We start from the raw sequence: 14925 nt of genomic DNA, 5'->3' as shown, positions 1-14925 counted from the left end.
CACAAAAGGTCATATATTGGGGCTGGGACTGGGGCTGAGTGGTAAAGCACTCACCTAGCATGTGTGAGGCACTGGGTTTAATCCTTAGCACCACATAAAAATAAATAAAATAAAGGCATTGTGTCCAACTATAACTAAAAAAAATTTAAAAGGCCACATATTGTATGACTCCATTTATATGAAACATTCAGAATAAGCAAATCTAGAGACTAAGTAGATTACTTCTGGTGGAGGGTAGGAAGAGTGGTTGGGCAGAAATGAGGGTGATGGATAAAAAGTACAGGTACATCTTTTTGGGGTGATGAAATGATCTGGAGTTAGTGGCAATGGGTGCAAAACTTTAGGTATATACTAAAAGCCTCTATATTGTATATACTTTAAAAGGGTGAAGAGTATGGAACATGAATTTTATCTCAAAAAATTTTTAATTGAATGTCAAAGATAAGCAATAAAGTTTTTCTGACGTGAAACGTTAGAAAGTTCTTTATTATTCATTCTTATTAAGCACCAGCTTAATACTGCATAAAATTTCAAGTTATCCTTCAACAACTCACCCCCAACCCCCAAATTCTTGATCAAGAGCTTTTCAAGTAGAGTCATGCTCTCTTCTTGCTTCTGTATAAAACTTTAAGAGATAAAGGCAAAGGGTCGAATACATCTTGCTGTGAAATGCTGCCCAAGGTGCTGGAGACTGGCTGCCCAGGTGCCCTTCATTGCCCAGGTCCTGAAAGACTCTTGTTCATGAACTGTCTCTTCACAAAGCAAGTCCACCACTAACAAGGGAAGACAAGACAGAATGGACACATGACAGTGCAATTTCAAGGTAAGTCAGAATTCAAATTAATTAAATAATAAAATTTAATATTGGTCCAGTATCTCTTACATTATAAATTCCTTAAAGGCACATGTAAACTTTTCTGGTCACTCAAAATATGATGAAGTATATCAATTTAATATCGTGGATTCTGCATCCAAGGATTCAACCAACCATGGATAGAAAATATTAGGGGAAAAAAACTATACCTATACTGAACACATTAGACTTTTTCCTTTGTCACTTTCCCTAAGCAACAGAGTATATCGGCTACTTATATAACATTTATATTTTATTAGGGATTATAAATAACCCAGAGATGATTTAAAGCATACAGGAGGAGTGCATAGATAATATGCAAATATTATGCTATTGTATACATAAGGGACCTGAACAGGCACAGATTGTGGTCCCTGAAGGTACTGAGAGGTGACTATATATCCAAGATATCAGACAAATCAAACCTGTTCTGTGGGTTTACAATGCCCCAATGTAAGAACACACAACTAGAATTTCCTTATTAGACGCAATTCATTGTTGTGATTTAGTCAACTATTATGTACCAAGTACATACTTCAGCAACACAAAAATTAAGTGTTCTTGCAATGGAAGTCTTTAGTGTGTTCAGCAGAGGTAAAAGGTGATTTACCAATGAAACAGGCAAAAAAAATAGGGTCCTACCTTGCTGGGTTTATCATTCTGAGGGTCAAAAACTTTCTCACAAAGTCTCAGTCCAGTCTCTTGCCTTAGCTGCTGTAGGTAGGCTCGCATGACTTCTAAAAAAGAATTTAAAACTGGACTGTAATTTTTGTGTGAGTGTGTGGTGCTGGGGATTGAACCAACAGCCATGTACATGCTAGGCAAATGCTCCACCACTAAGCTTCAGTCCCAGCCCTCAGAATTTAAAAAAGTATTTGAAAATATGCCCAAATGTATTGGCCACTGGTCTAGATATCAACTCTGGTAATATATTCTTTTCCTTCCCTTTTTTCTCCTTTCTCCCTCCCCCTTCCTTTCTTTCTATTACCAGGGACTGAACCCAGAGATGGTTTACCACTGAGCCACATCCCCAGCCCTTTTTTATATCTTATTTAGAGACAGGGTCTCACTGAGTTGCTTAGGGCCTCACCAAGTTACTGAGGCTGGCTTTGAACTCACAATCCTCCTGCCTCAGACTCCCAAGATGCTGGGACTACAGGTGTGCGCCACTGCACCCAGCAGCAATATATTTCTATATATTCAATATGAGATAAGAAAAATAAATGACAGTTCAAATGGCTTTGTAACTATATTAATTTTGGCTCAAAAGATTCTCTGTATGTCATATTTGTTGGCAAGAATTTTTTTGTGAAAGTTACTTATAAGATAATGTACTTATGCTGAGTTCAGTGGCACATGCCTGTAACCCCACTACTTAGGAAGCTGAGCCAGAAGGATTGCAAGTCTGAGGACAGCCTAGGCAACTTAGCAAGACCCTGTGTCAAAATAAAAAAGAGAAAAGGCTGGGGGTGTAGCTCAGTGATAAAGCACTGCTGGGTTCACTTTTAGTACTGTAAAAAATTAAATGAAAAAATAAATAAAAGATGGGCTAGGAGCCAGGCTTGGTGGCATACGCTTGTAATCCCAGTGGCTTGGGAGGCTGAGGCAGGAGGATCTCGAGTTCAAAGCCAGCCTTAGTAAAAGTGAGGTTGTTAAGTAACTCAGTGAGACCCTGTCTCTAAATAAAACACAAAATAGGGCCAGGGATGTGGCTCAGTGGTTGAGTGACCCCTGAGTTCAATTGCCAGTATCTTATTTTTTTTTTTATATTTATTTTTTTTAGTTTTAGGTGGACACAATATCTTTATTTTATTTTATGGGTGTTGAGGATCGAACCCAGTGCCTCACGCATACCAGGTAGGCATGCTACCACTTGAGCCACATCCCCAGCCGATTTTGCCAGTATCTTAAAAAAAAAAAAAAAAAAAAAAAAAAAAAAAAATGGCCTGGGGTTGTAGTTTAGTGGTACAGCACTTGCCTAGCACATGTGAGGCACTGGGTTCGATCCTCGACACCACATAAAAATAAATAAAATAAAGGTAGTATGTCCATCTGCAACTAAAATAAAAGATAATGTAAGTCCCAATGAGTTCACTCTTAATCTGTATACTGATAAAGGCAAGAGAAGGAGGAAGAAAAAATCTTCACATAGATAGGACAGAGATCCTGTTCTTACCGTCTTCCTGTTTATTCGCAGGTTTGGCATAAATTGCATTAAGTGGAAAACCAGGCTCTCCAGGAATGGGAAAATTAGTGATTCCCAGGGTATACATTTCTTTCTCACCTTGGCTTTTGGAATTGCACTAAAAACAATAACAAAATCACACACACATTTAAGAAGGAATAGGATAATAATGTCCAAACTATAATTTTTTTAGTTTAAGCAGCTAAGGGAGGGGCATAATGTTTTTTGTGTCTTTTGTAGTCTGGTAAATCCTGTGGGCCCCTTCTCAGAGAAATGTTTCAAATGAACAAAACAAAGTAACATAATTAACATAAGAGAAACCAATTATTATTATTATTATTATTATTATTATTAATTTGGTACCAAAGATGGAACCCAGAGGCATTTAACCACTGAATCACATCTCCAGCCCTTTTTATTTTTTATTTTGAGACAGAGTCTAAGTTGCTTAGTGCCTCACTAAACTGCTGAGGCTGGCCTTGAACTTGTGATCCTCCTGCCTCAGCCTCTTCAGCTGCTAGAATTAAAGGCTTGTGCCACTATGCCCAGCTTCAAGAGAAAACAATTATAATGAAACACAATAAAATACCTAAAAATCACTTTTTTTTTTTTTTTAAATTTTTGGTACCAGAGACTGAACTCAGGGGTACTCAACCACTGAGCCACATCCCCATCCCTATTTAGTGTTTCATTTAGAGACAGGTTCTTACTGGGTTGCTTAGCGCCTTGCCATTGCTGAGGCTGGCTTTGAACTCGAAATTCTCCCGTCTTAGCCTCTCCAGACGCTGGGATTATAAATGTGCACCACTGTGCCTGGCTAAAATCACACATTTTTAAAAAGTGCACAAAACAGTAAGAACTAATAGCTAAGATGAGTGAGATAAACTTTGAAATATCAATACCAATATAATATGAAAATATGAATTCTATAGAAGAAAAAGTCATAGGCATTGCTAATACTACTGTAGACAGCCTATGTTAATAACTAAAATAAATGCTAAATTTTAGTTATAGGAAAGAAAAATTAAAATTTTGCCACTTAACCCCTCAGACCTTTGGATTCTATCCTTGGACTCCAGGGTCAAGAACTCCTGAGCCAAGCGAAATTCTTTGTCAAGATTTTTGTCTTTCACATGCAAAGCCTTTTGAAATCACCACTATCTTTTTTTTTGGGGGGGGTATGATAGTCAACCACATTATGAATTCGAAGAACTACATTCAGATTTTCCTCTTAAATAAATGCTCTAAGTCAGAGGAAATATGATTATCCAAGTTTAATTACCTTTTGGAGTTTCTTTAGACACTCAGAAATGTAGAGGGTGATATATATCAAGGTCCTATCAGCTTCATTCTATGGGGGGAAAACAAAATCTTCATTAAAACAACAAAAAAACCATAACAACCATGTATATACAGCCTTTGCCTTTTGATTACCTACTGAAAATCCTGACAATATAGTTACCATAGCATCAAAAAGTGTCATTTTCCAAATACATGCATGGTCTTTCAAGCTCCCTTGGGCAGGAGCCACTGGCTTCCATCCTGAGCTGTGGGGCTACCCTTGTTTTTCTCAGCTGCTACAGCTGACGGCCTAGGTTCCTGAGGAGCTGTGCCAACAGCCCCTCACTCTGCGTAGGAAGGAGGATTAACAAAGCTGCCTGGAAAACCTGAGGCACACCATATGGCTGGCTAATTGTTTAAAAGCCTTTCACTTGAGGATTTCTGCTGAGGACAGAAACACTCATTACTCAGAAGAAGGAAGCAATTATTTCACATCTGACATGTTCTTGAAGAACTCCAGAAGCCTAACATCTTGTCCTAAATGAGAAGAAAATGTGAAGACAACAGCTATTGATCAAATGTGGCATGTACCGTAGGCCAAACTTCACAAAGATTTATTAAAACAACAACAAAACTAAAGCTATATATTTCCCTTTTTTTTAAGACCATATATTTGATGATGAAATATGCGAAATGTGGCAGAATTACAATATTTATTCACACCTCGTAAAAATACAATACTTAGACGTGCATTAGATATTGAAAATACATTGTCAATATCACAGGATGTTCAGACAATTTGTATGTAGATCAAGACCCCATAAAAGATTCCATATCCTGTTTGATTCCAAAAGTAAAAGTTTGGCAAGAGGTTAAAGTTACATATTTTAGGACACTACCAGGAAAATTCCTCACCATTTTTTGTAACTTGCTCAAGAACTGTCCCTGCCTCCGACTCTCGTTAATTGGGGATTAAACCCAGGGCCCCCTACCACTGAGCTACATCCTAGCCTTTTCTATTTCATTTTTGAGACAGGGTCTCTCTAACTTCCCCAGGCTGGCCTCAAATCTGTAATCCTCCTGCCTCAGTCACCTGAGTGTCTGGGATTACCATGTACCATCAAGCCCAGCTATATAATTTTTTAAAATTTCCCCTCTCCTTTTCTTCTACTCCTCTCTACTTTTTCCTTGACCATCCTCTTCATGGGAACTGAGAGCAGAAAAGGAGAGAAGAGGGGTCAGGAAAGCAGGCGAGGGTTATTCAAGTTTCTTTACTTCTCAATATCAAGTCTATGACACAAAAACCCAAGTTAAGCGTCCTTTATCAAAAATGTTTGGGCCCAGAAAAACGTTTCATATTCTGGAGTGTTTGGAATTTTGTAGTATTTGCAGACTTTACCAGTTGAGCATTCCTAATCTAAAAACCCCAAATCTGAAATGCTCAACCTGTATATAAAAAAATAATAGGCTGTGTCTAGTGGCACACGCTTGTAATCTCAAGTGACTAGGGAGGCCAGAAACTTAGTGAGGCCCTAAGCAACTTAATAAGACCCTGTCTCAAAAAAAAAAAAAAAAAAAAAAAAAAATTTAAAAATGGAGCTGGGGATGTAGCTCAATGGCAAAGCATCCCTGTGTTCAATCCCCAGTACCAAAAAAAAAAGCATTTAAGGCCTTTAGATTGTGGATGGGTCCTACACAAATATAGGGCTGGCACATAACAGATTCTTAATTAATGATGAATAAAAAAGATAAGTCCAGACCAGGGGTTGGGAAGTCTTTTCTGAAAAGGTCTGATAGTAAACATTTTTTGCATTTTGGCCTATGCAGATTTTGTCATAACTACTCAACTGCTATTGTGGTAGGAAAATAACCACAGACTGTATGCATACAAATGTACGCTGCTGTGTCCAATTAAATTTTATTTACCAAAAGAAGTTGTGTGTCACATTTGGTCCTAAGGTTATGGTTTGCCAACACCTGATACACACTTTGGGGAAAAAAAAGGAAACTAATATTTATACAGAGTCTACCATTAGGTACTATTCTGTAATTTTTAAATCACAATCTCATTTTATTTTATTTAGTCCTCACAGCAACCCTAACTGCAAGGTAGATATTATCCACATCAAAAAAGTGAGTTAAACTACAAGCACTGTAATTTACCTTAATTTCATAGTTCTTGAAGAAGACATTGGCCTTGAAGTAATAGATGGCTTCATCCACAATATCTGTATCTTTTGCTAATCAGGAAGGGAGGAAGGTAGAGAATATCAGCAGCCAAGTGCAAACCATAACACCTATAAAAAGCTATAAAGAAACCCTCACCACACTTAAGTCCCAAGTGTCCTGAAGTTGAACAAAATAAAATGAGGTTACTGAAATTGTCTTAAAAAACTTGTTCTAGAAAAACAAGTACAAAACTTTTTTGGGGGTCATTTTTGTAAAACTTATGTACACTCATTAGAAAAAGAATTCAATTAAGGGGCTGGGACTGTAACTCAGCGGTAGACCACTTGCCTAACAAATGTGGGGCCCTGGGTTCAATCCTCAGTACCACATATAAATAATGATGTCCAATTACAATTAAACAAGTATTTAAAAAATAATTCAATTAATACAAAAATATATTTTTAATTATCACCCCAAATCCCCGATACATAGAAACAACTACTATTAACATTTAGTGAACATCATTCAAAGCCTCTCTCAATGCATTTATAGAAAAAGACTGAGATATAGGTTAACTTTAACAAAGTGTTTTTTTTTTTTAAATAAAAGGTATTCAATATAATTTTTACATAGTGTAGTTTCAGAGGAAAAAACACTCAATTATTTCAAATTTGTTGGGATTCAGACATATATCTTTCTTTTTATAAAAACTATGACTTGGGGCTGGGGATGTGGCTCAAGCGGTAGCGAGCTCGCCTGGCATGCGAGCAGCCCGGGTTCAATCCTCAGCACCACATATAAACAAAGATGTTGTGTCTACCGAAAACTAAAAAAAATTAAAAAAATTCTCTCTCTCTTAAAAAAATAATAAAAAAAATAAAAAAATAAAAATAAAAACTATGACTTAGCTGGGCATGGTAGTGCATGCCTGTAATCCCAACTTCTCAGGAAGCTAAGGCAGAAGGATCACAATTGTGTTCAAGGCCCACCCTCAGCAATTTAGGAGTACCCAGTCCCAAATTAAGAAATAAAATTTAAAAAGGTCTGGGGATGTAGCTCAAGCCCCTGGGTTTAGTCCCCAGGAAGGCAAAACAAAACAAAACAAAACAAAACAAAAACCCAAAACCCCAAAATGATGACTTAAATGTACTTGGGGGCTAGGAGTTTTCAGTGGTAGAGCTCTTGCCTGGCATGCACAAGGCTCTGGGTTCAATCACTAGCCCTGGGCGGAGAAAAAGCTGTTGGACAAGGCTACAGACTGAAAAAAGACAGAAATACTGCTGTGACAGAGACAGATGTCATTACACAATTTCTCTGGCAGTTTTGGTTCTCCATTTTTTTTTTTTTTTAATTTTAAAAAGGTCAAAATACCAGGGTCTTGATATCCGGCAGCTGGTTTCAGTAATGCCAAGACACTTATTTATACTTCTTGTCCATGATTGTTATCCCTCACAAACAGAAATGCAAAGTAACCTCAAAGCTTTAATTCTCTGCAGTTCAGCTGTCTTTATCCCCGTTTATTCCTCTGTTGAAGAATTTCAATGGAATTCCAACTCTAGACTTATATTCCCTGCAATCTATTTTCTTAGGAAAAGGAATTTTCCTCAGAGAATGCAATCAGCTAGTTCTTCTAAACACAATGATAGGAGGTGGTGGAAGTGAAAATGATTCAGAATCTAGAAGAGTGCTTGGCATATAAAAGGCACTCCAAAGCTATCTGCTGAATATAAAGAAATCTGTGTATATGTGGGATGCTAGGGATTGAATACAGGGCCTTGCTAAATACATGCTCTAACACTGGGATAGGACCCCAGCCTCACAATTAATTAATGTTAAATTACTTAGCTCACAACACAGGCTTTCACTCTAATTTAGTATTAATCTAGTCCTTTTAGGAAGAGAAACAAGGTCACCCCTCAATTTATCTGGTTTCTTAGGGTCTCAATCTCCCTTGAGGGCCCAAGAATTGCAAAGGTGGTAGATTTATTCCATCCTTGTTCTACTGTACCTTCTGATATACTATATGGTATTTGTAACCATGTAGAAAGTGTTCTCAAGACATCTGGGCCAACATTGATTCTTATGCTTTCTTTGCAGTGTAATTTTTTTTATATTATTAGTCGTCTTCTTGTGTCTTTTTCCATCTGTTCTTTTTTTTCTCAGAATCAAATAAAAACCATGGTGACTCACCAAATTTATTAAGTTTACTTAGCTTTCAACTGGTGTTGAAAACAGAATTAAATTAAGAGGCGGTCAAGTCAAATAGTCTGGCAGAAGAATGAAGATGGGATCAGTACAAAACTTGTAGTTATAACTATGGTCTTGGAAACCATGAGTGGAACTCAATCCAGACCCTTGCTGGGTGTAGGGAAACCATGTCTAACATAATTCAAATTATATTGTTGGCAGAACATCTCAGAATGTGTCAGAAGAATCTGTGTCTGAAAACAGAATAAGGCTTTTTTTTTTTTAAATTTTTTTTTTAGTTGTAGATGAGCACAATACCTTTATTTATTTATTTATTTGTGTGTGCTAAGGATTGAATTCAGTGCCTCACATGTGCTAGTCAAGTGCTCCACTAGTGAGCTATAACCCCAGCCCCAGAATGAGGCTTTCTGAACAGCAGAAATGTTTCAAAAAGCAGAGTGACGTGGGATGGGGAATGTAGTTCAGGGGGTGAGTTTATGCTTAGCATTCACAAAGCACTGGGTTCAATCCCCAGTACCCAAAAACAAATTAAAAAACCAAACAGCTACCAAAGAAAGAAAATTTAAAAAAAAGCAAGAGTAGACACAATGAGGGCTTGTGGCTCAGTGGAAAAGCATTTGCCTTGCAAGTGTGAGGTACTGGGTTCCATCCTAGAACAACATAAAAACAAATACAGACACTAAGTCCATACACAACTAAAAACAATATTAAAACAAACAAACAAAAAAGAGTAGATACAATGGGCTGTGGCTCAGTGGAAAAGCATTTGCCTTGCAAGTGTGAGGTACTGGGTTCCATCCTAGAACAACATAAAAACAAATACAGACACTAAGTCCATACACAACTAAAAACAATATTAAGGGCTGGGGATGTGGCTCAAGCGATAGCGTGCTCGCCTGGTATGCGTGCGGCATGGGTTTGATCCTCAGCACCACATACCAACAAAGATGTTGTGTCTGCCGAGAACTAAAAAAAATAAATAAATAAATATTAAAAATTCTCTCTCTCTCTCTCTCTCTGTCCTCTCTCACTTTCTCTTTAAAAAAAAAAAAACGATATTAAAACAAACAAACAAAAAAGAGTAGATACAATGGGCTGTGGCTCAGTGGTAAAGCGCTCACCTGGCACGCATGAGGCACTGGGATCAATCTTCAGCACCACATAAAAATAAAATAAAGATATTGTGTCTGCATACAACTAAAAAAATACACTTAAAAAAAATAAAAGAGAGTAGGGGCTGGGGCTGTGGCTCAGTGGTAGAGCACTTGCCTAGAACGTGTGAGGTGCTAGGTGCAGTCCTCAGCACCACATAAAAATAAATAAAGATATTGTGTCCAATTACAACTAAAATAAATAACTAAATAAAAAAGAGTAGACACAGTAATGTTATGGAGCATATATAAGATTTTAGAGTAGCAGGCTGGGGATGTGGCTCAAGCGGTAGGGCACTCGCCTGGCATGTGTGCGGCCCAGGTTCGATCCTCAGCACCGAAAACTAAAAAATAAATATTAAAAAAAAAAAAAAAGATTTTAGAGTAGCAAGCAGATCAGAGGAGGGAGGAGAAGAAGGAAAGGGAATGTATTGGAGAATGTGATTGATCACTTATGTGCATGTACAAATATGGCATAATGAATTCCACTACTATGTATAATTACAATGCACCAATTGAAAAAAAGTAAAAAAAAAAGATATAAGAATGAGGTAGTGTTAAAAATGAAGATCCTGAAGAATGAACAAAGGAAAAATATTTAGATAGGGAAGAGGTTAAAATACTTTTTGTTGTTTGTTTTTCCCACTGTGATGGCAGAGAAAGGATGAGGACATGGCATTTAACACAGATAGCAGCATTAGATTAGTTTAAAAGGCTGATAGTGAGCCAGGTGCAGTGGCACACAGCTGTAATCCCATAGGCTCGAAAGGCTGAGGCAGGAGGATAGTGAGTTCAAAGCCAGCCTCAGCAATAGTGAGGCACTAAGCAATTCAGAGAGACCCTGTCTCTAAATAAAATACAAAATAGGGTGGGGATGTGGCTCAATGGTTGAGTGTTCTTGAATTCAATCCCCAGTTACCCTACCTCCTTCCCCAAATAAAAAGACTGACAGTGATTGCAGGAACAGTTTCCAAAATTAAGCACATTTTCTCTCAACAAAGTATTCCAGAGAAATTAGAATAACATAGTTTCCTATTAAATGCAACATACAACCTCAGTCTTGAAAAATACAACACCTACCAAGCAAACAGAAGGAAGAGAACAATCTGAGGTAGGACTAGGTTCTGAATTTCCCAGATTTAATGTCAGAAGTTTAGGCATTGCATAGCAAAATTTGAAAATAATGGTTTAGACTTACTCTCTCTAGGGGCAGGTCCTTTGAACTGACTTCTGATAGGCAACAGGGCCATGTTTCCAATGAGTTTGGTGTCGGGGTCCATGAGGGAAGAGTGGTAAGCCTGTAGTGGCAAGCCAGGTAAGAAAACAGAAACAGAATGATAGCAAATGTCACTGGGTTGACAAATACATTCTTCCAAAGGAAAAGAAGAAGAGATGGCAGCAGCAAAGTGCTGGAACTGGCTCTTACTGAAAACCAATTGTTAAATTCTGAGGAATTATGCAAGTAGTTATTAAACACAATCAAAAATTAAATTTGTAAATTTATAATTATATTGTAAAAACAAAAACAATAAGTATTCAACCACTTCCCAATTTTAAAAAATTACAGTTTACTATTGTCTATGTTCTCAGGGTTTTTTAGGCCTTTTCTATCTTTGTAGTAGAAATACTGTATGATAGGATGCTACTGTGTATGTCTTCCAATTTTGTATTCAGTGACATCACAGTGATAACTGCTGGAAATATTTTCATTAGAGAAAGAGGCAAATAGAATATATCAGGGTACCCACCCTCCAGTTAAACCAGGACCCAAGTACTACCTTTTCAGTTTTGCTACTTCCTGGCTTTATGATTTCAACAAAAACATCACTTTTCTTCCCTTAGCCTGTTTCCAAATTTGTAAAATGTGTATGATGAGTGATATGCACCACCTTTAGTGGGAGGTGTGATTTAAAGGAGAGGGAAAAAGAGTACCCGTGAGAGCAATTTTAATGCTGACTCCTACTTTTGCTTTTTAAAGAAGTCTGGCTTTTTAGAAGACAACATACCCATTCATAGATTCATTAATTCACCAAATGATTACCAAGCATCTTCTATGTGCAAGGGACAGTGATACAGTTGATATACTCGTTCTTAAAGAACTTTCAGGCTAATGGAGAAAGCAGATGCAAAATAAATAACACAGAGAAATCCAGGATGCTTTATGCATAACTGGAATGAGCCCAGAGCTTTACAGTTCTGGCTTAAAATCTTGCTTTACCACTAGTGTGAAAGTTATTTAATTTCTGTGGACCTCAGTCTCCTCTTCTGCAAAATAAACAATAATGGTATCTACTTCATAAGGTCACTTTGAGATTTATTATTTAAAAAATTTTATTGGTGCATTATAATTACACATAATAGAAGGGAGTCATTATGACATATTCATACAGGCACATGACATAATTTAGTCTATTTCATTCCCCAGTATTTCCTCTTTCCCCTTCTCTCCTCCCTTCCCCTTAACTTTGAGTCTGGCTTATTTTGCGTAATATAATGCTCTCAAGTTCCATCCATTTTCCTGCAAATTATATAACTTTTGTTCTTCTTTTTAAAAAATATTTATTTTTAGTTGTAGTTGGTCACAATACCTTTATTTTATTCATTTATTTTTATGTGGTGCTGAGGATGGAATCCAGTACCTTGCACGTGCTAGGCAAGTGCTCTACCACTGAGCCACAACCCCAGCCCCAACTTTGTTCTTTATGACTAAATAAAACTCCATCGTGTTCAATTAAGAATTAAATAGACGGGCTGGGGATGTGGCTCAAGCGGTAGCGCGCTCCCCTGGCATGCGTGCGGCCCGGGTTCAATCCTCAAAACAAAGATGTTGTGTCCGCCGAAAAAACTAAAAAATAAATATTAAAATTCTCTCTCTCTCCCTCTCTCTCTCTTAAAAAAAAAAAAGAATTAAATAGAAACCCAATTACTATATATAACCACTAAATAATAATAATAATAATAATAATAATAATAATAATAAAGCAAACAGAATACTTTATGAAGTGAGTAGCTCTGGTCCGGGAGTCAAATGATAATTATGGAATTTGTGAAATACATAGCTGTAAGTATGGCCTGCTCCATTTCATCACAGGTATGCTTTACATAAAGCAAGCCCTGCCGTCCCATTCACCAGTAACTGTCTTGTTATCCACCTATTTCTTCCATTGCATCTGTCACTATCTGAAACTCCGCTATTTGTTCACATTTTTTTTTATTGTCTGTCTCCCTATTAGACTATCAGCTCCTTAAAAGTGGAGATTTGTTGGCCTCACTCGCTGCTGTAGAAGTGTTCAGCCTGCAGCAGATGCTCAGTAATGTTTGTTGAATGTAATGCATGTCACTGAATCACCTTTTTCCTAATCTGCAAAACTGAAACCACAATGGCTACAAATCCCTCAGACCCGCAGGACAACCGGGCCATCATCAATTTTCACTCCTATCCCCATGCACACGAAAAAAGAAACACCTGGAAACCCAAGCCGACCCCGAGGCGAAGGATTTCTTAACCCAGCTGGATCGGAGGTGGCCGCCACGAGGAGGCGAAAGGTCAGTCCGGGAAGTGGGGTCTGACAGATGACAAGCAGCAGGCGGGACCCGCCCCCTAAGGCGGAGGAGGAACTGGCGCTGGCAGAAAAAAGAAGCTGGACTCTGGGCTTGAAAAATGAAGAATAGGGGCTGGGGACATAGCTCAGTTGCTTGCCTAACATGCATAAGGCCCTGGGTTCAATCTCCAGCACCACCACCAAAAAAAAAAAAAAAAAAAAAAAAAAAGAAGAAGAAGAATAAAAAGCGTAGTCTCTTTATCCGAGGCCGCAGTGAGTCTTCCGGTCCCAGCTGGCCTCAGGGGAGCAGAGGGGAGAGGGAAGGGAAGGGACCGGGACTGGAGAGAAGGGGCCGGGAAGGGCTCTGGCGGCCTCCTCCCTCGCCCGGCCACCGGGCCACACTGCCGCGCCCCACGACCCCCCACGCCGACACCCTCGGCCTCCCCAACACTAAAGAGACTGGTCCCGTTCCTCGCCTCTCCCCTTCTCAGGTCCCCGCTTTTCTCAGCACGCGCACGACTTCCCGCCGCTTTCCCCAACACCCACTGTGTCCCCACAACTCGGGCTCGAACCCTTACCGGCATCTTGGCGGCGCTGGGGTTTGGACTCAGAGGAGCAAGATCTAGTTAAACCGCTGCGCTTCCGGTCTGGGGACCAGGGCGGAGTAGGCGGAAGTGAGCCGGAAGGGGAGGGCAAGAGGAGGACCCGACGTTTCCGGCCTTGCCCTCACGCCGCCGACTGCTGCGGCTGCAAGGATCAGAAGGTGCGTCAGGGGGCGTCCGAGCCCTGGGCAGGGGCTCTGAGTACCGCGCATGTGTAAAGCGCATGCGGACCAGGGAGGTGTTTGAGGCTTACGGTATCCCAGTGACTAATCACCTTTGTTTTTCCTAAAAACTCACCTTTTCAGTAAAAATTAATTCCCTAATCACACCTTTAAATTCAACCCCACTCCAACCCCCTGCTTTAAGTGAGAAAACCTTTTCCCCACAGTTTTATGATTCTGCTTTTCCTTTTGATGTCGTCTGTTGCCCCACCCTTGTGAATGTTAAAAAGCCAGGGCTCTCGTCCGCTTTGTTCACTGGTATCCCCCGCGCCGGTGACAGTCACTGTACATTGTAAGCATCGGTGAATATTTGTTGAGTGAATGAACTCTACCGACTGCCTTCAAAAAAGGGAAGTTGGGGAGGGAAAGAGGAAGAGCTTGGCGACTGAAATGAAGCAAGCTAAATTATATCAGCACAAACCCCCACTATTATGTGTTAAGTATAATGCACTAATAAAAACTTTTTTTTTTTTGTACCAAGGATTGAACCTAGGAGTGCTTAATCCCTGAGCCACATCCCCATCCCGTTTTCATATTTTATTTAGAGACAGAGAAGTTGCTTAGGGCCTCGCTAGATTGCTGAGGCTTTGAACTCAGGATCCTCTTGCTTCAGCCTCCCAAGCCACTGGGATTACAGGTGTGCACCATCGCGCCTGGCTTAATAAAAACACTTTTAAAATGGGGAAATTGAAGAGCATAGCGAAGAAGGGATT

At 39.1% G+C, this 14925-nt stretch overlaps 1 protein-coding gene across 3 annotated transcripts; it reads right to left on the bottom strand.

Annotated features, from left to right (window-relative positions):
- Positions 1–465: 465 nt before the first annotated feature.
- Arpc3 (actin related protein 2/3 complex subunit 3) lies at positions 466–14126 on the bottom strand. 3 transcript variants are annotated; one of them, XM_078039179.1, is made up of 8 exons: positions 13968–14126; positions 11046–11145; positions 10150–10191; positions 6483–6559; positions 4321–4389; positions 3030–3156; positions 1496–1590; positions 466–773 (listed from the first exon to the last, which is right to left on the bottom strand). In XM_078039179.1, the coding sequence occupies exons 1-8, from the start codon at positions 13971–13973 to the stop codon at positions 711–713; spliced, it is 579 nt and encodes a 192-aa protein (XP_077895305.1). In that variant the 5' UTR covers positions 13974–14126; the 3' UTR covers positions 466–710. The 3 variants fall into 3 exon arrangements, with proteins under 3 accessions (XP_077895305.1, XP_077895306.1, XP_077895307.1); XM_078039180.1 differs by lacking the exon at positions 1496–1590; XM_078039181.1 differs by lacking the exon at positions 10150–10191.
- Between the last annotated feature and the right edge of the window lie 799 nt (positions 14127–14925).

This window comes from Ictidomys tridecemlineatus, chromosome 2, assembly GCF_052094955.1.
Source record: "Ictidomys tridecemlineatus isolate mIctTri1 chromosome 2, mIctTri1.hap1, whole genome shotgun sequence".
In the NCBI taxonomy this organism is placed as follows: domain Eukaryota; kingdom Metazoa; phylum Chordata; class Mammalia; order Rodentia; family Sciuridae; genus Ictidomys; species Ictidomys tridecemlineatus.
Note: the sequence above shows the minus strand (reverse complement) of the source record. Positions and strands in the feature narration are given on the sequence as shown.

Excerpts from the sequence above, each read along its gene's own strand:
- Arpc3 (XM_078039179.1), bottom strand. Across the intron at positions 4,390-6,482 it reads TCAAGAACTATGAAATTAAG|AATGAAGCTGATAGGACCTT; the intron begins GTAAATTACAGT and ends TTCCCCCCATAG. Across the intron at positions 1,591-3,029 it reads TGCGAATAAACAGGAAGACG|AAGTCATGCGAGCCTACCTA; the intron begins GTAAGAACAGGA and ends ATTCTTTTTTAG.